The sequence below is a fragment of the Tenrec ecaudatus genome, chromosome 6 (assembly GCF_050624435.1).
Source record: "Tenrec ecaudatus isolate mTenEca1 chromosome 6, mTenEca1.hap1, whole genome shotgun sequence".
Classification (NCBI taxonomy): Eukaryota; Metazoa; Chordata; class Mammalia; order Afrosoricida; family Tenrecidae; genus Tenrec; species Tenrec ecaudatus.
This window is the reverse complement of record NC_134535.1, coordinates 30,499,370-30,519,212: the sequence shown is the minus strand read 5'-3', so window position 1 is coordinate 30,519,212 and position 19,843 is coordinate 30,499,370. Positions and strand designations below refer to the sequence as shown.

The following is a 19,843-nucleotide window of genomic DNA, read 5'->3' as shown; positions in this document are numbered from 1 at the left end:
CAAGTACTCCCTCAATGCAAGAACACTTTGTTCTATTAAACTGGCATTCCATGATGCTCACCTTCTCGGACACGATCGTTGAAGACAAAGCAGGTGACGAAACAAATGTGGTGAAGAAAGCTGATGATGCCCAGCTGTCAAAAGATATAGTGTCTGAGGTCTTAACGGCTTGAAGGTAAAAAAGTGGCCATTTAGCTCAGAGGCAACAAAGCCCACATAGAAGAAGCACACCAGCCTGTGAGATCATGAGGTGTCGAAGGGATCAGGTATCAGGCATCATCAGAACAAAAAAATCATATCATTGTGAATGAAGTGGGGGGAGTTCAGAGTGGAGACCCAAAGCCCATTTGTAGGTCACTGGACATCCCTTACAGAAGGGTCTTGGGGAGAGACGAGGCAGTGAGGGCATGATGTAGCAACGATGAAACATACAATTTCCCTCTAGTTTTTAAATGCTCCCCCCCCACTATCATGATCCAAATTCTACCTTACAAATCTGGTTAGACAAGAGGATGTACACTGGTACAGATAGGAACTGGAAACACAGGGAATCCAGGGCAGATGATCTCTTCAGGACCAACGGTGTTAGTGGCGATACTTGGAGGATGGAGGGAGGGTGGGCCTGAAAGAGGGAACTGATAACAAGGATCTACATATAACCTCCTCCCTAGGGGATGGACAATGGAAGAGTGGGTGAGGGGAGATGTTGGATGGTGCAAGATATGACAAAATAATAATTTATAAATTATCTAGGGTTTATGAGAGAAGGGGGAACGGGGAGGGAGGGGAAAATGAGGAGCTGATGGCAGGGCCTTAGGTGGAGAGCAAATGGTTTGAGAATGATGAGGGCAATGAATGTACAAATTTGCTTTACACAATTGATGTATGTGTGGATTTTGATAAGAGTTGTATGAGCCCCCAATCACATGGTTTAAAAAAGGAAAGACCTCTTAAAAGTGTTAAATGACAAAGCAAGAACAAGTCAGGGTCACTTCATAGCATGCAAAACTTGGACAATGAATAAGGCAGATTGAGGAAGAATTGATGCCTTTGAACTATGGTGGTGTTGACGATGAATATGGAATATACCATACACTGCCGAAAGAGTGAAATAATCTGTCTCGAAAGAAGTACCAACTTGCAATGTTTTTTAGAAGCAAGGATGGCAAGACTTCATTTCACACACTTTAGACTTGCTATCTGGAGGGACCACTCCCTGAAGAAGGACATCATGGATGGGAAAGAGAAGTCAGTGAAAAGACCTTCAAAATGCATCCGATGGACACAGTGGCTCCAACAGAGAAACAACTGTGAGGGTGGTGCAGGGCGGGACACTTTTGTTCTGTTGTCACTATGAGTTGGAAGAGATTTAATGGCAGATAAATACCAACAACAAAAGTGCTTCAAGCAGTTTTTAAGAGAACTAGAATTTGAGGATCACTGGCTAGTAGGATAGCATATATTTTCTGAGACTTGACAGGACAGGAATAAGAATACTTGTGGAAGTTACAAAGAACTCCTTGTAACCCATTTTGGCTTGAGCTGGAGAATTTCTAGCAATTGAAGTCTTGAAGTTTCTAAGAAGCTGCTTCATTAACAGGTGGCAATCTCCCCAGAACGCACGTAACTAAAGACCAATTGTGAACTGGGGTCACCAATATTTATTTTAGAAAAATATCTCCTTTCAAAAAACAAAACAAAAACAAAAACAAAAAACACATCTCCTTTCCTTGAGATGCTTCACTGCTCTCTGCTGGGCAATAGTTAAAATTGGTCTACAAACTATAGTGTGAGTGGCCCTCCCTAAAGCTGTTCAACACGCAGCCTTCCCAACTGTACTGGAGCGTAGGCCTCTAGAAGGGATTCATGAGTCTAAGCGCAGTTGCTGTTAGAAGACTTGATGTTGAGTCCTGACACCCAGACGTTGAATGTATAATCTTGAATACATTATTTTATGTGTTTGAGTATGCGTTCTCATCTGAAGAATTTTCAGGGCAGTTCCTATTTCACCGGGTTGTCATAGAAATGAAATGGGAAGGATTGGTAAAATTGTGGAAATCAGTGTCTGGCACATGGTTGGTACTCTCATACATCATGGGGAGAGCAGTGAGTCTCAACCTTGAGTTCTCAGACCCATCTGGAGGTGTGAAGTAGTGGGGAGAGTGAGTCATCTTTTATTGCAAGGAGAACCACCCATCTTTCATTACATGGAAGAGTCTGGCGGGAAACAAGAAAGAAGGAAAACCAACCCAGGTACTGTCAAGCCAATTCTGACTCTGTCAGAGTAGAACTTTTACCATAGGGTTCTCAATGGCTGTGTACTTACTGAAGGACCAGTTCACTTAGTAAGAAAGGCAATATTTGTTAATATTAGAGAACATTTAAATTTCTCTCTTTTTGAATGATGTAAAAAGAAGTTAGAACATTTTACAGATGATTTCCACCTCTAATTTTATTTTTCTCTGTTTATAAAATCATTTTAGAAAAATCCCGAAGAACAGTTATATTTTGCTTATGAAAATCTTGACAGATTAATTGAGGCAATTAATTTTAATTGCATGTTAGCTACTTTACCAAATGGATCGTCAGTCATCGATCACTGTTACACCAAGGTAAGAAGAAGGGGAAAATGTTAAAAGAGATTGAAACTGCTTAAGTAGGAAGTGGGCTGGCCTTGCAAGTCAGGAAGCAAACTAAGGTTTGTGGTGGCTCCGCTCTCATAGGCCAGAAACATATTCTTTTCTTCCCAGGAGAACTCAAAGAGCTTGAGGAACCTTTGAATTTGTCAGACAAGAGGCCACTGATGACTTCTAAATGCAGCTATATTAGTGTATTATCCAGATTGCAAAGGGTCTGGAAGCGAGCAGAATTTATTAGCTAAGACTAGGATGATGACTGTTTTTTGTGTGATATGATAAATGTATTTCTTTTTTTTATTGTCCTGGACCAAAGTATTCCCAATATGTGGAAGTAAGCTCTTACAAACCAGTTACAGCAAACAATCTCATGATGGACTTGCATCTTGAACTCATTCAAGCCCAGCACCGAATAGCTCTCATACTTCTTGACCAATTAAAAGGTAGTCAATGTCAAAGTCAGTAATTTTACTTGTTTGGTATCAATTTTAAGCCAACTTCAAGTATAGAATCAATTTAATTAATAAATTATGTTCTTGTTGATTTAGTGTTGTTCAGATAAATATCAATATTTTTTTCTTAATTTCCTGATTATGTTAAAAGATATCTTTCATTATCGCTTGCATAGCAAATCAATAAATTTGCCTAGCAAATTAATTAACTTCTAAAAATATTAGTGAGTTATCTCCATCAGAGTTATAGTTAAGCCACTGGTACTTTGTTAATTTAATTAACAAATGTTTATTGAATGCTCACTGAGATACAGATACATGTTTGGTTGTTACAAATAAGACACAGCCTCTATTTTCGAGTTTCCAGTGGCATAGTGGTTACACATTCGGCTGCGATCTGGAAGGTTCATACTCTGAAACCACCACGCGCTTTTTGGGAGAACGATGAGCTTTCTAATATCATAAAGAGTTAGTCTCAGAACTGACAGGGGACGTTCTGATGTCCTGCCTGTAGAGGCGCTTCCTTTTTGTGTGTTCATGATACTTTCTGATGATTAAAGTCCCACCTTTTGTCAGTGGGAGGCTCCTTAAGCCATGTGACTCATTCAGCAATTTCCTGCTTTCTGTACTACAACACATTCGAGACCTGGCTTGTGTTTTCTCTACTCCAGACCTGGAATCACCAATTTGGTTTCTTTTGTTAGGGGATAGCATTTAGGAATCAAGATCTGTGAGCAAGGAGTGCGTATTGATATTAGGGTGCCAACTAGCTGCTTTAAGTGGAAAGATTTAAGATAGATGAGAGGGAACCCCAAAAGCCCAATGCTCATTCGTTTTTTTGATGCTGGGGGATAGTGCATTTGGAGTTCGTTTACCAGGTTAGACTGTCAATCAAGATTTCTATTTAGAGGTTCTGAATAGATTGTGTAACGTTATGTGACAAAAAAGGCCTGTTTTGTGGCAGACGGGGGACTGTTTTTGCCACCACGACAATGCACCTGCCCATGCAGTCATCTCACAGTACCTGTTTTTGGAAAAAAACAGCATGCCTCTCTCCCCACGCACCTGACTCACCTGACCTCGCTCCCTGCAACTTCTTTTTGTTTCCTTGAAAGAAGAGGAACATGAAAGAACAGCGATCTGACAATATAGAGGAGGTAACAAAAACAAAACAAAACACCAAGGGAGGTGCTATCAGTCATCCAAAGAGATGAGTTTGAAAAAATGTTTCCAAGAATGGAATTGTTGATTTGACGAATGTATGAAGCGTGATGGAGAGTACTTTGAAGGTGATAAGGCTGTTTTGTGAAAAAAATTAAATACATAGCTTTGAAAAAAATTTCCTTTTTGGAGGGGTACCCTCTCATATACATCTTGACAACCTATACTTTTTTCCATGAGTTCTTTCTGAGCTTTCCAATTCAAAGTTTAACACCAAAAGGTATTTTCAAACTGTCCCCTTTCTTTTGTTTTCTTTCTTCCAAGTGCACCCAGTCCCCCTCAGCAAGCAAGGTCCAGTCATCGCAGAATTGTGCCAGTTGAGCCAATTGAGAGGCATGCTGTTGTTTCTGCAATTACCTGTTAGTTCTGGTCAGGTCAGACCAGATGACTCGTTTCCTTGTGAACTGATGTGACTGTGGGGCCACTGGAGGCTTCATCTTGACCATTGTCTAAGCCAGTGTTTCCAAACTGGGAAATCCCACCATTTGGAGGCTCTAGAATGATCCCAGGGTTGCAGCACCAGAAGCTTTCAGTTTAGCCTACATTATGGGCGGTAGTTCAGAAGTTTTAACTGCAGGTGTGCGGGTGGGGTGCTGAGTAATTGGTGTGCTGAAAAGAGGCAGCAGGCCACATAAACACAGGAACCTGAGAGATTTCCGTTCCATCTTCAAACGCGTTATCCGTTTGGAAACTGATGATTTCTTTGGAACATTGTCCCCCTCAAATTTTCGTAAAGAATCAGTGCTTTCACTATTCTGGCATCCAACTTCACCTGGCACTTTACTGTTGCTTTGCTATTAGCAGAATAAATCCTGCCCTAGGAGGGCCTCTTCTCAAACTGATCTTACCCTTCCGTGTGCCTCACACTAGATCATGTCCAGACATGTTTCAACATCAGCAGGAATTTATTTTAGTACAAAAATGAGGCCCATTCACAGTGTTTTTATAATACACACTTTCCATGAACTTTTTGATGTCCCTTCTTATTTTGGGTGTCTGGTTTGTTGCCAATACTCTGGGACACTTCATCCTATTTGCATAAAATGTCCTATTTCTCATCCCTTCACATTTTGAACCTTACAACTTCTTATTTGAAGCATTTACATGGTTTCAGAACTGTTCTTATCAGACATCCTGGTATGTGGAGGAGGCAAATATTTATTACAGTAGTGTGGTGTCATCATACATAAATTGGAAAAACTTGATAAAGCATTTATAAGGCATAACAATGTTACTTGAGAGTCGTAACCTTTGACAATTCTCTGAATTGAAAAGGTTTAGTTCAGAAAAACATTTCAAAATGTGAATAGAATAATTTACCAAGCTTTCTTTTAAAAAAAAACTTGCCCATGATTCCCACTCAGTTGCTGAGTTGTCTCCGTGATGGAGGTTGTTGTTATTGTTGTTAGGTGCCCTTGAATCAGATGGGCTCTATAGCGACCCTCTGCATAACCGAAGAAAACATTGCGTGGTCCTACCTCATCCTCACGATTGCTCCTATGCTTGAGCCCATTGTTGCAGCCACGTGTCAATCCATCTCATTGAGTGACTTCCTCCTTTTCACTGCCCCTCCAGTTTACCAAACATGAAGTCCTTCTCCAGAGACTGGTCTCCTCTGACAACCTGTCCAAAGTATGTAAAACACCGTGTTGCCATCCTTGCCTCTAGGGAGCACTCTGGGCAGACTTCTTCCAAGACAGACTCATTTATACTTTTGGCAGTTCGTGGTATTTTCAATATTCTCTGCCAGCACCACAATGCCAACACATTGATTCTTCTTTGGTTGTCCTTATTCGATAAGATATGGATGGTAAAATTGAGTTTGAATTTATATGGAATTACTATCCTTTGCAATATCTCTGAATGTCCTTGCTTTTTTTCCTTCTTTATTAAACTCCAGCACTAACAGAGCTTATTCCTTGCTTTTTCCTGTCTTGCTACATTTCAATTTGCTGGTGCTGGACTAATGTTCCTTTAATATATATTGCTATTCTTATTCATGAACTTCACGGTGGTTGCCTGTTGATAACCATGGTGTTATATATCCACCGTTGGAATTTTTCTTTCAACCTCATATGGTTTTAACTGCCATGAAAGTACTTACCAAGTATTGATCTACTCCTAGGTACTGAGGGAATACTAGATTATTTTTTGCTTTACATAGCTTTCTTCATACACATAAGATCCCTGGTCATTTGCCATTTAGGAAACCTTATGCCTTTACTGGTGTCTGTTGCTATCTTTGCATCAATCAGTCATCACTCCATAGAATCTCACATGCCTTAGCATAAATAATTAATCTTCAATAACAAGGGTTATTGGGAGGTTACTATAGACACCTTTGCATCCTGCCAAGGACAGAAACACAATATTTCCAGGTCTTTTGAGGACCGGAACTGGAAAATCCAGAATCAGTGCTACCTTCTTTGTTGGAGCCAGCCGGCGAGTCAAACAGTTTTGAAAGGGGGAGTGAGGATTAAGGAAAAAAAGAGAGACAGAAAAGTTTTGGGAGGGCAATAGTCTGATGGACTGAAGCACCTGAGTTTATTCTACACTCTCCTTATATCCATGCAGAAACAACCCGGAGTTAAATACCTCATTGTTAAGCAAGCACATTTGGTACACATAGCAACCCTATCTTCTGCCAAACCAGACATCCTTGAGAAAATTAAACCACCTGTTTTTCCAGAGCTTGCATACTTTCTTGTTTTTGACAGTCTGTTCAAAATGTAAAGTCACGGAAGAAATCAGCAACACTGACACATAGGTCATGAGACTTCTCAGCTGTTTCAAGGCTGAGTCTTAATGGCCTTCAACACTTCTCCATCTCCCTGAGCCCGAAAAACTTGATTTTTTTCTCTCCCTTTATGCAATTTCCTCTTTTTCACTAGACCACCGGGTTAGCCTCTTTCCTACTCACCTACCTTCACTCATCTGGTGAAAATGCCTGTGTTAGCTGAAATCCTCGAGAGGATTTTGTCAGGGGAGAGTAGGGACCTTCATGAACCCACACCTGCTTTGTCCGGGGACCCTGGGTGAAGCAGCTACTCGTAGAAGGGTTGATTGGTAGCAAGACTTGCCTCCTAGTCTTTACTAAATGGAAAAAGGAACAAAAGCAGTACTTACCAATCTGCAAGATGATTTTATTTGGTGAAATAGAAAATATTTTTGTAATCTGGAAAGTCTGATATCCTCAGGTATGCTGTGGAAAATCCTAGAAGGTGCCACACACAAAACACCCCACATTATAATATAATCTTTTTTTTAATGACCATTTTATTTTTTAATTGAAAAATCATTTTACTGGGGGCTCATGCAACTCTTATCACAATCCATACATACATCCATTGTGTCAAACACATTTGTACATTTGTTGCCATCATCATTCTCAAAACATTTTCTTTCTACTTGAGCCCTTGGTATCAGTGCCTCATATTTTCCCTCCTTTCCCCACCCTCCCTCCCTCAAGAACCCTTGATAATTTAAAAATTATTAGTTTTCCATGTCTTACACTGTCCAATGTCTCCCTTCACCCACTTTTCTGTTTTCCATCTTCCAGGGAGGGGGTTATATGTAGATCATTGTGATCGGTTCGCTCTTTCTACCCCACCTTTCCCTTCCCCTCCTGGCATTACTATTCCCATTATTGCTCCTCAGGGGTTTATCTGCCCTGGATTCCCTGTGTTTCTAGCTCTTCTCTGTACCAGTGTATATACTCGGGTGTAGCTGGATTTGTCAGGGATTCTACCTTACTAAAGAACTAGAGGAAAGTTGTATGTTTCATCGGTGCTATACTGTATCCTGACTGGCTCATCTCCTCCCCATGACCCTTCTGTAAGGGAATGTCCAGTTGTCTACAGATGGGCTTTGGGTCTCCACTCTGTACTCCCCACCTCATTCACAATGATATGCTTTTTGCTTTTTGATGCCTGATACCTAATACTATCGACACCTCGTGATCACACAGACTGGTATGCTTCTTCCATGTGGGCTTTGTTGCTTCTCAGCTAGATGGCTGCTTGTTTATCTTCAAGCCTTTAAGACCTCAGATGCTATATCTTTTGATAGCTGGACACCATCAGTTTTCTTCACCACATTTGTTTATGCACCCACTTTGTCTTAGCGATTGTATTGGGAAGATGAGCATCATGAAATGCCAGTTTAATAGAACAAAGTGTTCTTGCATTTATAGTAGATTCTTTGAATTTTATCTACTACTGAAAAAAAGATTACAAGATAAAGAGCAATAATTTGACAAATAGTTACTTCTTAAAGTTTAGAAAATATTTCCTGTCTTAAAACACAACTTAATTATAATGACAATCTTCCTTATCATTCTGTTTTCCAGTTTTGCAGATTCCATCTGTTAGCAGAAAAGTTTCCACTAAAGGTCTGGAAAAATCAAAACAATCTGGAAACACCGATTGTTTTACAGGTAATTAAAATAGAGACAATCATTATTTTCAGCAAATTTTGCAGTTAGTTTTTATCTTGGCCTTTTGGTAAATGGTTTGTTTGTCTCTGCAGAATTAAGTGTAATGAATAAAATAAAGAAGAACAAACTATCAAAAGCAGTTTATTTGATGCAGAAAGCTCTTTTAATGTATGAGAAAGATGCAACCTCGAGGTCTTCCCAGGACTGTTTGACGGTAATGATGCTTCCTTCATTTCGTCCTGCCTAACATGCTCTTTGCAATGAGTGATTTATTTCCCTTTGTCAATAATCAAGTGTTGCCCTCAACATTGGAATCTGAACCTTCATGTTCACTCTATGCAGTCTCCTCTTTGAGAAGGAAAATGGCCCTGAATAGGGGAAATTTAACAGAGGTCTAAATCTGGCTGCTCCTGAAATGCAGCATGACATTGTCTCTCCACAGGGGCGCCCAATGAGTGAACCCAGATAAAAGCAGAGCGACTCAAAATGAGGGACGGTATAGAATTTAAGTGCTAGTGTAATTAACGCAGTCATTTCTATGGAATTAAAATACCTCAATTCCACCAGCTAAGATTTCTTCTCCCCCGTATAGGTACTGCTAGTGTATGGACCTGTCCCTTTCCTGATGAATTATATTTGTTTAAATTTATCGATACACTTAATCCAGTCTCACTTTGGCCTAGAAATCATTCTGTCTCCCTACTAAACCGCCGTATGTTGATTTCAGAGTGTAACTATCAGGGAAATCACAATTTCAGATTGTGGAGTCTTCTGGAAACTTTGATTGCAGTGGGTGAAGGAATGAATGGCTCATGAGTAGGTGGTGAATAAAAGTTATAAAGAACTTGGCTGATAATTGGAGGGGAAAAGTCATCAAAGTTAGGAGTGTAATTCTGTAAGAGTTCAAAAAACAAAGAGTCAGTGCCCAAAGAGGGAGAGTGATGATTGAAGGGTTAATTTATAGAGCCAAGCTTCATCAGAGAGAGAAGGAGACGCTAGTGAAAGCACCAGTTAAAGAGATGAGTCTTAAGAACACTTGGCTGAAGGGCAAACCCTCCATCCTCTGACACAGAAGGGAAGGCAGGTAGGGCAGATGCAGATATAAGTAAGTATGGTGTCAAGGCAGGCAGTTGAGTTGATGCCTTCTTCACCTCTGGTAGAGTGGGAGGCAAGGCTTTCTGCCTACAGTAAAGGATTGGAAGGCGAAGAGTTGGATTGAGGATCGCGAAGATGATTAAAGCAGAAGGGACGAGGGAGCACAGTCCAGTGAAAGGCCTAGCCGCAACATGAAGGTCTAGCTATGGTTGTTGTTAGGGGCTGTTGAGTCAGTGCCGACTCGTAGTGACCCCCATGTACAACAGAATGAATCACTGCCTGGTCCTGTGCCATTCCCACAATTGTTCTTATGCCCGAGTCCATTGTTTCAGCCACACGGTCATTCCATCTTGGTGAAGGTCTTCATCTTTTTTTTTTTGCTGCCCCTCTACTTTACATAGCATGATGTCCTTCTTCAGGGACTGGTCTCTCTTGACAACATGCTCAAAGTTCATGAGACAAAGTCTTGCCATCCTTGCCTCTAAGTAGCATTCTGGCTGTACCTCTTCCAGGTCAGATCTGGTTGGAGTTTTTAGAAGGTCCTTGTCTGCATGGCAGCATGACATTTTCCTGGTCTGATATTTTAAGTAGCTGAGACAGCAGAATATGGGATTTTTCCAGGATTGATTTTATATTTTTAATGAAGAGCCTAGTTAGATGTTAATCATAATAAAAATGACCTGACTGAGTATGAAATAAAGTTACATCATTAGGTCATTTTAAAAATGACGTGATTCCTTCCCGACATGATTGCTGAAGACAAAATGGGTGCATAGCAAATGTGGTGAAGAAAGCTGATGGTGCCCAGCTATCAAAAGATATAGCATCTGGGGTCTTAAAGTCTTGAAGATAAACAAGCAACTATCTAAGCTGAGAATCAACAAAGTCCATGTGGAAGAAGTGCACCAGCGTGTGTGAACACGAGGTGTAGATGGGACCAGGTATCAGCATCAAAGACTCAGAACAAAAACTCATATTAATGTGAATGAGGGGGAGTGGGGAATGGAGGCCCAAAGTCCAGCTATAGACAATTGGACATCACCTTACTGAAGGGTCTCAGGGAGGCGACGAGCCAGTCAGGGTGTAGTATAGCACCAATGAAACATACAACTTTCTTCTAGTTCTTTAATGCTTCCTTCCCTCCACAATCATGATCCCAATTCTACTTTACAAATCCAGCTAGACCAGAGTATATACACTGGTACAGAGAAGAACTGGAAACATAAGGAATCCAGTACGGATAAACCCCTCAGGACCAATAATGAGAATAGTGATACTGGGAGGGGAAGGGGAAGGTGGGGTAGAAAGGGTGAACTGGTCACAATGATCTACATATAATTCCCTTCCTGGAAGACAGAAAACAGAAAAGTGGGCGAAGAGAGACATTAGACAGAGTAAGACATGGAAAAGCCATAATTTATAAATTATCAAGGGTTTGTGAAAGAGGGAAAAAATGAGTAGCTGATACCAAGTGCGCAAATAGAAAGAAAATGTTTTGAGATTGATGATGGCAACAAATGTACAAATGTGCTTGACACAATGGATGGGTGTATGAATTGTGATAAGAGCTGTACGAGCCCCCAATAAAATGATTTTTTAATAAATCATTTTATTGGGGGCTCGTACAAGTCTTATCACAATCCATACATCCATCCATTGAGTAAAGCACCCTTATAAATTCGTTGCCCTCATCATTCTCAAAATTCGCCTTCCACTTGGGTTCCTGGAATCAGCTCATTTGTCTCCAACCCCCAACCTCCCTCTCCGCTCTCCCCTCCCTCATGAACCCTTAATAATTTATAAATTATTATTTTATCTTATCTTACACTGCCCGGCGCCTCCCCTCACCCACTTTCCTGTTGCCCATCCCCCAGAGAGGAGGTTACATGTAGAGCCCCGAGATCAGTTCCCACATTCTACACCCCCTTCCCTCCTGGTGTCGCCACTCTCACCACTGGTCCTGAGGGGTTAAAAAAAAAACAAAAAACAAGGTGACTGTGAACTATCAGGAGGTTGAACATCTCTGTTCAGTCAGAGACCTAATCATGAGTGCTTGAGAGCGCTAGAAGGATATGAGTTTGAGGTTAGAAAGAATATTCTAACTTAAGATTTCTGATGTAGTACTTCCTGGTCACATGCTTATTGGTTCGTCTATTCACCCATCAGGAGCCCTAGTGGTTACAGGTTGTGTTGATAAACTCAAGGTCAGCAGTTTGAAATGACTGGATGCTCATGGGAGAAAGACCGGGCTTTCTACACCTATACAGATGTACAGTCTCCCACAGGGGCAATTTAGCTCTTGCCTGTAGGCCATCAACTCGATGGCAGTGATTTATGACCCATTAAACAAATACGAGGAGGCTTCAAAAAGTTCATGGAACAATTCTATCATCTTTTAATTCTATTTTTCCACAAACCCTTTGAAGCCCTTCCCCAGTTCTTTGAAGTCCACTATATCCGAATCTAAAAGCAGGCATTACTTTAAAGGCAGGAGATTACAACACAGGCACTTCTAGTTGATTTATTCCATACCTACTGGCTGATGGACCCCTCTTTGTGGTCCCTGCCTTCATGTAAATCCAGTCCATGGGGTTCTAAAAGTAGGACATCGTGGGTCAGTTCCACAGGGACTTTCATCGAGGAAATGCCAGCATTCCTTAGGGAAGTATCTAGCCCAACAGGGAGAACTGGCAGGAGGCTGACTACTGCCATACAGGCAGTGCAGCTAAAGAAAGAAGAAGCAGAGGCTAGAAAGAATATTCTAGGCACAGAATAAAAGAGACGCCTTAGCTAGAAAGTGTTTATAGCACTACAGGCTGTTAGTGTGACTTAAGCTTAAATGCAAGGTGGGAGTGATAAAAGGTGAATCCAGCAAATACGTCTAGACGAGTTTGTAAGGAGTCTGCTCCAGGAGGGGGATTTTGGCTAGATAGATGCTTGCAGTTTTCAAGGTATGGCAGTCTGTCTTGGTGGCATTAGGGAGGAGCCTCATCAAATCTGAATTCACGGCATTGAAGGAAGGTGTTTGCTGCTGCTGGTAAGTAGGCTCATCTGACAAGAACAGAGGGTGTCTGGTCTTTCTGGTGCCTTCTGAGATGTGGCAGCTCCATTTCCCCAGCAGGTACATTGATGCCATTGCTGTGGTGTGGTGTTTGGAAGATATCGGGACCTCCTTCCTGTTTCCACAGCACATAAGCCTTGTCTTTCTCAGAACTAATTTAATGGCTTCTCAGATATTGAGAATAAACCCTCTAGGTTCCCCCCTCTCTTTGTTTCATTATGACTCATCTTTGATCAGAAGCAGATGATCAGGAACAGGTCATACAGGTTCTGGGCGCGATCCATTAAACATGTGGCAAACACGGCACAAAATCAAAATGAACTTCCCATCTTCAACTCAGGAAAAATGGAAAACCCACATGTACTTTTATACTGTGCTTGCTCCCCTCCTCCGTCTTTATCTTCCACTCATCCCCAGGAGTGCGGTGGGTCATCCTGTAGATCTGGGAGTCCAAGAGTTCTCGTCTTCTCCATCTCCATCTTTTCTCTTTCTTCCCCAGATGATTTAAACGACTATGTATTTCCCGATGGTATTCGCTTTGTGTCATTTTCCTTCTCATTCTTCAGCGAGACTGTTTTAACTTAGGAGAATTTCTGCCTGCAATGTCCGATCAGGATAGACTCCCGAGATGAATTTAGAGGCTCTGCTTTTTATGAGAGTCCCTCTACAAGGAGCTTAACTGACCCCCAACATGATGAATATTTATCTCAAGGCTCTGGAATTTTTTGCCCCCACCTCTGCTACTCAGTGGTTGTTCTTTATCCCAGTGTCGGTGCTTAACGACCAGTCTTGGGACCATCTCTCCCAAGCAGAGATGTTATGGCTCAAATAAATGTCAGACTTTCTTTCTCAAAGAAGACAAATAGATTGTTTTCCCCTGGATAATCGTTGTCTACTAAGGTATATTACAGAATGTTTTACATTATCATGATTTTGTAATAAAGTTATCCCCAAGTCAGTCACTGATGTGCCACTTGATATTGTAAAATGGCTTCAAGAGCCTGGATCTTTTCAGAACTCTTAAATAATTCATACCATGCTTTTGTTTTTGCCAAACTTTCTGGACTGGATCTGAATAACTTTGGATCTGTTTTATTAGCAATTAAAGGTGGACCAAATGCTATAAAAATGAGGGATCAACTTTTCATAATGATATCTTAGCGTTTGCTTTCCAAATGAGATGACTAGCTATTTTCTTTTTAAAAGATCCATTCCCCTCCACCCCCCATCTCTTCTGTGTAGGTCCTTTGACCTCTAGCAGTGCATGCCATGCTGAGTTTGTGTACATTACACCACAGGTTTGCTCCCGGGTATGGTATGGCTGTCAGAACCTTTCTGAGATCTTCTGCTTCTGATCAAACATACATCATCCTATAGCTCATAGTCCTTGCTCTTAGCCCACCCTGCATGTCCTGCCTGAGGAGCAACCATCTTCGAAAATGGACTTTCTCCTTGAAAAGAGGGAGAGATGCCCCTCGAGACGAACATTACTGAGCTCTAAGGGCAGACGTGTACTGTTGTCTTCTGTCAAGTATCCATTTCCCCCTCCAAACACTATTTTTGGAGGATTTTCTTCTTCCTCATTAACCAGGAGGGACTTTCCAGGGGTCTTTTCTCCTCAGCAGTAAGGACAAAGGATGAATCCAGGCCAACTGGCTGCTACCTCCTTGGAATTGGAGTCTTGAGGAGAGCGGTACAAAGACTGAACATAGTTGACCATCACTCATCGCAATGTTGTGTCCTCATCAGATTGTTGTAGCTGGGTTCTTGTAGCTCATCCTGGGCTTGGGTCCAAGTCTGCTTCTCCTGTTTGACTTCTGTTGCAAAGAACTTTGAAAGATACATCCAGTTTCTTCTAAATTGGTGCCTAAACAGATCAGTTGTTGATATGATCTTAGCAATTTAAAAATTCCTCACCTCAAATGCTTCGTCTTTTAGTAAAGGTGGATTATGAAAAGTGAGGTTAGCAGATTATTTTTTATAATCTGCACAGAAACCAATTGTGTGGTCTTTGGAACACAGCAAATTTGGGAAAAACAAGTAACAAAGAAACCCAGGTTTTCAGAAGTTGTAAGAATATATAGCTGTAGTATTTTCTGATTTTAATTTTTGATATCCTGTAAGTACTGTTTTATTAATTATGGTAGCAATAATTGAATTTAACAGATATGAACTCTCCTGCTCTCTGAAGATCTTGTGAGCTCTTTTCAATTGGTCTGTGATGAAATCTTCCTCATAAAGGGTACACCCTGAAGGTTTTTGCCCCTCCAATGAGGTAGGTGAAGTCTTGAAACCTCTACCCCTGCCAGGCTTCAAACTACTGACAGATTTTAGTGTCTTACATTCTAGGGTGTTTTTTTTTCATTTTGAAATTCCACTAGGTAAGTTTATGAAAATTGTCTTACCATGCAATTATCTACCTAGTTTTATGTTCAGAGCAGAATCTACTGGCTATGAATATAAGGATCTTGGATTAGTGTTCTGATTCTACTACTTAGTAACTCTGTGACTTAAATCAAGTTACTTATGCCTGATGAACCTTGGTTTCCTCATCTGTAAAATGAGGATTCTTGGGAAGATTCATTGACATGAAGAACTGGATATGGATATAGGCTAAGCATTCAATACATGTTATGCCCATCTACTACCATTGAGTCAACTCTGACTCATAGCGACCCTGTAGAGTGGAACTACCCTATTGAATTGTTGAGGCTTTATGTCTTTTTGAAAGCAGACAGGTTCATCTCCCTCCCACAGAGCAGCCGATGGGCTTGACCTGCTGACCTTGAAGTTAGCATTTCAACCCACTATGCCAGCAGGGCTCCTTCAATAAATGTTAGCCCTTATAGTTATTGCTCCATCTTCCATGTTAAGCAGTCTGTACCATTTATTTTTTCATATCAATTTTTTTGGTGCTCTAGACAGTTTTTCTCGGTCAGACTCCACATTGCTATCTGTTTTCTCTTAGATTCATCTTGTAATACATACATTTTATTTTCAGCAATATTCTTACCCAAGATTCTTTGATATTACTCTAATTTTATTTCCTTCTGAAATGGGTCTTAGAATGTTAAGAACCCACAAACATACATCAGCAAAGTTTCCTATACTTGTAAATATGACCTTTTTTCTTTCCAGTTTTTGATATTTATTTACATCCTAGTCATATCTTCCACGATTGCATTCTATCTTCCCGTTAGCTTTCTGCACTGTTAGTTTAAGTCATTGTCTCATATATTTAATATCAGACTAGTTTCATACACATTGTGGACCTGGAAAGAAGTCTCAATTTTGCTAAGGCAGACATGTTTAGATTCAAACAGCCCTACTCCTTTAAGGTGCATGGCAGCACAAACTATCCACGAAAGAATATTCAAAACTCATTTCCATCATAAGTTGGTATAGAATCCATTGAGGTTTTAATTTGTGTCAGGGCAAGGCTCATTTCTTCTTTCCAAGTTAGTGAGCTGTTCTAATTTTCCAGGTACCGTGCTGGGCAGTGGAGACTGTGAGGATATCCGTCTTTTCTATTACCTGATATGCCATGGAAGACAGCCCTCTTGTTTCTGAACTGTCACTAGAGGATTGTGTTGATGTTGCCATTGTGATACTGGAGCGTTCTCCAGAGCACTGCTGTTATAGGCCGCACTTGTACCCAACTTGATCATTGTTTTCCTTTCACAACTCAGTAGAGCTGGCTTCATGGAGATTTTAGCGACTTGTGTTTTAGGGACTTCTTTTCTGCTGATATTTCTTCCTAGAGGGTAACCCACTTGAAATAAAACAAAAACAAACCCTAATCACTTCCTTATAAATGATAGCTTATTAGCAGCCTAATGATTTGGGTAAGTTTGGCTCACTCATCTCTAACTACTATATGGCTTACATGGAGTCCTATTATAGAGTTGATCTGATTTCACATAATAGGACAGCTTCATTTTAAAGGGTGGATAAAATTAAAATAATGCACACAATGGGGAAGCTTTATCCAAATAGTGTATGGCAAAGAATATAGAACCATTGGAGTGCTGACATCTACATTTACTTAGTTATCACCACCTCAGTTTTCAGTTATGCACTTTCTTTACCTTCATACCATCATTTACTGCAGAGAATGATTTGATCCATTGTATTGTGAACAGTATGGTTTTATAAATGGTGGACAATGACAGCGTTTTCTGAGATTCTTCCTAGGGTCATCTTTGTGGGCATGTGAGATGGCAGGCTGCTCATGGTTCCCAGGGTAGACAATATGAGTCATTGGCACAAGTCTAGATAAACAGAGGTTAAGGAACTAGATGCAGGATCCAAACCAGCAAGAAGCAAACCAGCTTCCCAAAGCATCTGTTTATATAGGAGGTAGGCTACATCCTTGAGGATACTTCATCAGGGCTGCATTCCACCCAATCTTACAACTGATTAGGGCTTCCCAGCATGTCCCATTATGGAGCTGTTTACTCTGTGTTAGGTAACATCATGGGGGAATTACTAGGCCTTAACAACCAAACCACCAAGAACACTGACTCAGCTGTTGACATAAAATCTATCACAACACTCTTGGTTATTTCTCTTCTGGATCAATGGTTGCTGTGAATCTAAATCAGCTCAACAACCCCTAACAACAGATGACTGTGACTAAAAAGAAATAGATAATGAAGAACAATGAACTTCACTTTATTGGTTACATATGGATTATTATATAATAAGTATTGTAAGAGGTAAATATGGGATCTGGTCTATAAGGACCTCAGGTATAATTTTTCAGTGTACTGCCTATTAAGCAAGCTGCATTGAGAGTATTAGCCAAAAACAAGGCTCAAGGAATTGATGGAATCCCAATTGAAATGTTTCAACAAATCGATGCAGCACTGGGAGCACTCACTCATCTATGCCAGGAAATTCAGAATACAGCTACGTGGCCAACTAATTGGAAGAGATATGTATTAGTACTCATGTCAAAGAATGGGACCCATTAGAATGAGCAAATTATAGAACAGTATCATTGATATCAAGGAACCCTGGTGGTGTAGTGGTTACGCTTTGGTCTGTGATCCATATGGTTGTCAGTTTGAAACCCCAGCAGCTCCACCAGAGAAAGACGACTTTCTACATGAACAGTTTTAGTCTCAGAAACTCACAGTGGGTAACTATGAGTCAGCATTGACTTGAAGGCAGCAAGTTTGCTTTTGGCTTATTGTTGATGTCACATGCAAGTACATTTTGCTGAAGAACATCTAACATTAGTTACAGCAGCAGTACATTGACAGAGAACTGCCAGCAATTCAGGCTGGATTCAGAAGAGGACGTAGAACAAGGGATATCATTGCTGATGTCAGATGGAGCTTTTTATTTTCTTTTAAATTAAATACTTTTATTGGGGGCTCTTACATCTCTTATCACAATCCATACATTCATCCATTGAGTCAAGGACATTTGTACATATGTTACCATCATCATTTTCAAAGTATTTTCTTTCTACTTGAGCCCTTGATATCAGCTCCTCTTTTCCCCCCTCTCTCCCCTCCCTCTCTCATGAATCATTCACAAATTATAGATGATTATTTTCATATCTTAAATCATCCTCTGTCATTCTTCACCCACTTTTCTGTTGTTTATCCCCCTGGGAGGTGATTATATGTCAATCCTTGTGATAGATTCCCCTTTCCCCTCCAACTCCCCACCATCTCCTTATCCTCCTGGTATCTCTATTCTCATTATTGGTCATGAGGGGCTTATCTATCCTGGATTCCCTGTGTTGTAGGCTCTTATCTGTAGCAGTGTGCATGTTCTGGTCTAGTCCAATTTGTAAGGTATAATTGAGGTTATGATAGTGGGTGGGGTGGAAGCATTAAAGAACTAGAGGAAAGTTGTATGTTTCATTTGGTGCTATACTGCACCCTGACTGGCTCGTGTCTTCCTTGTGACCCTTCTGTAAGGGGATGTCCAATAGTGTACAGATGGGCTCCACTCCTCGCCCCTCCCCCCATTCACATTGGTATCATTTTGTTCTGAGTCTTAGATGCCTGATACCTGATCCTATGGACACCTCATGATCACACCAGCTGGTGTGCTTCTTCCATGTCAGCTTTGTTGCTGCTTTGCTACATGGCTGTGTGTTTATCTTCAAGCCTTTAAGACCCCAGACACTATATCTTTTGATAGCTGGCCACCATCAGCTTTCTTCACTACATTTACTTGTGCACCCATTTTGTCTTCAGTGATCATTCCAGCAAGGTGAGCATCACAGAATGCCAGATTGTTAGAACAAATTCTTCTTGTGTTGAGGGAGCACTTGAATTGAGGACCAGTATCCAGTCAGATGGATCTTGGCACAAAGCAGACAATACCAGAAAGATGCTTCCTTGACTATGCAAAGGCTTTCGAATATGTGGGTCATACCAAACTATGGATAATGTTGCAAAGGATGGTAATTCCAGAACACTAAATTTGTTCATGCAGAATTTATACATGGATCAAGAGGCAGTTGTGTGTTCAGAACAAGGGAATACTGCGTGGTTTAAAATCAGGAAAGGTGTACAACAGGGTTCTATCCTCTCACCATACTTATTCAATCTGTATGATGAGCAAATTATTAGAGAAGCTGGATTATATGAAAAAGAATGTAGCATCAGGATTGGAGGAAGGCTTACTAACAATCAGATATGCAGATAACAACCTTGCTTACTGAAAGTGAGGAGGACTTGAAGCATTTGCTCAGCAGTCTTCAACCTGTGGGTTGTGACCCCTTTGGGGGTCAAACGACCCTTTCACATAACAGTAGCAAAATGACAGTGATGAAGTAGCAATGAAAATAGTTTTATGGTTGGGACTCACCACCACATGAGGAACTGTGTTAAAGGGTCACGGCATGAGGAAGGTTGAGAATTGTTGCATTTCTGATAAAGATAGAGAATTGCAGCCTTCAATATGGATTACAACTCAA

The 19,843-nt window shown here is 40.8% G+C and overlaps 1 protein-coding gene across 1 annotated transcript in view; it reads left to right on the top strand.

Moving 5' to 3' along the window:
* Window positions 1-19,843, top strand: part of CFAP54 (cilia and flagella associated protein 54) — a 355,855-nt gene that overhangs the window by 77,378 nt on the left and 258,634 nt on the right. The window contains exons 16-19 of the mRNA XM_075553212.1: window positions 2,484-2,612; window positions 2,953-3,079; window positions 8,658-8,744; window positions 8,837-8,958. Of these exons, the coding sequence (XP_075409327.1) occupies window positions 2,484-2,612; window positions 2,953-3,079; window positions 8,658-8,744; window positions 8,837-8,958 (465 nt within the window). The remainder of the gene's footprint in view (window positions 1-2,483; window positions 2,613-2,952; window positions 3,080-8,657; window positions 8,745-8,836; window positions 8,959-19,843) is intronic.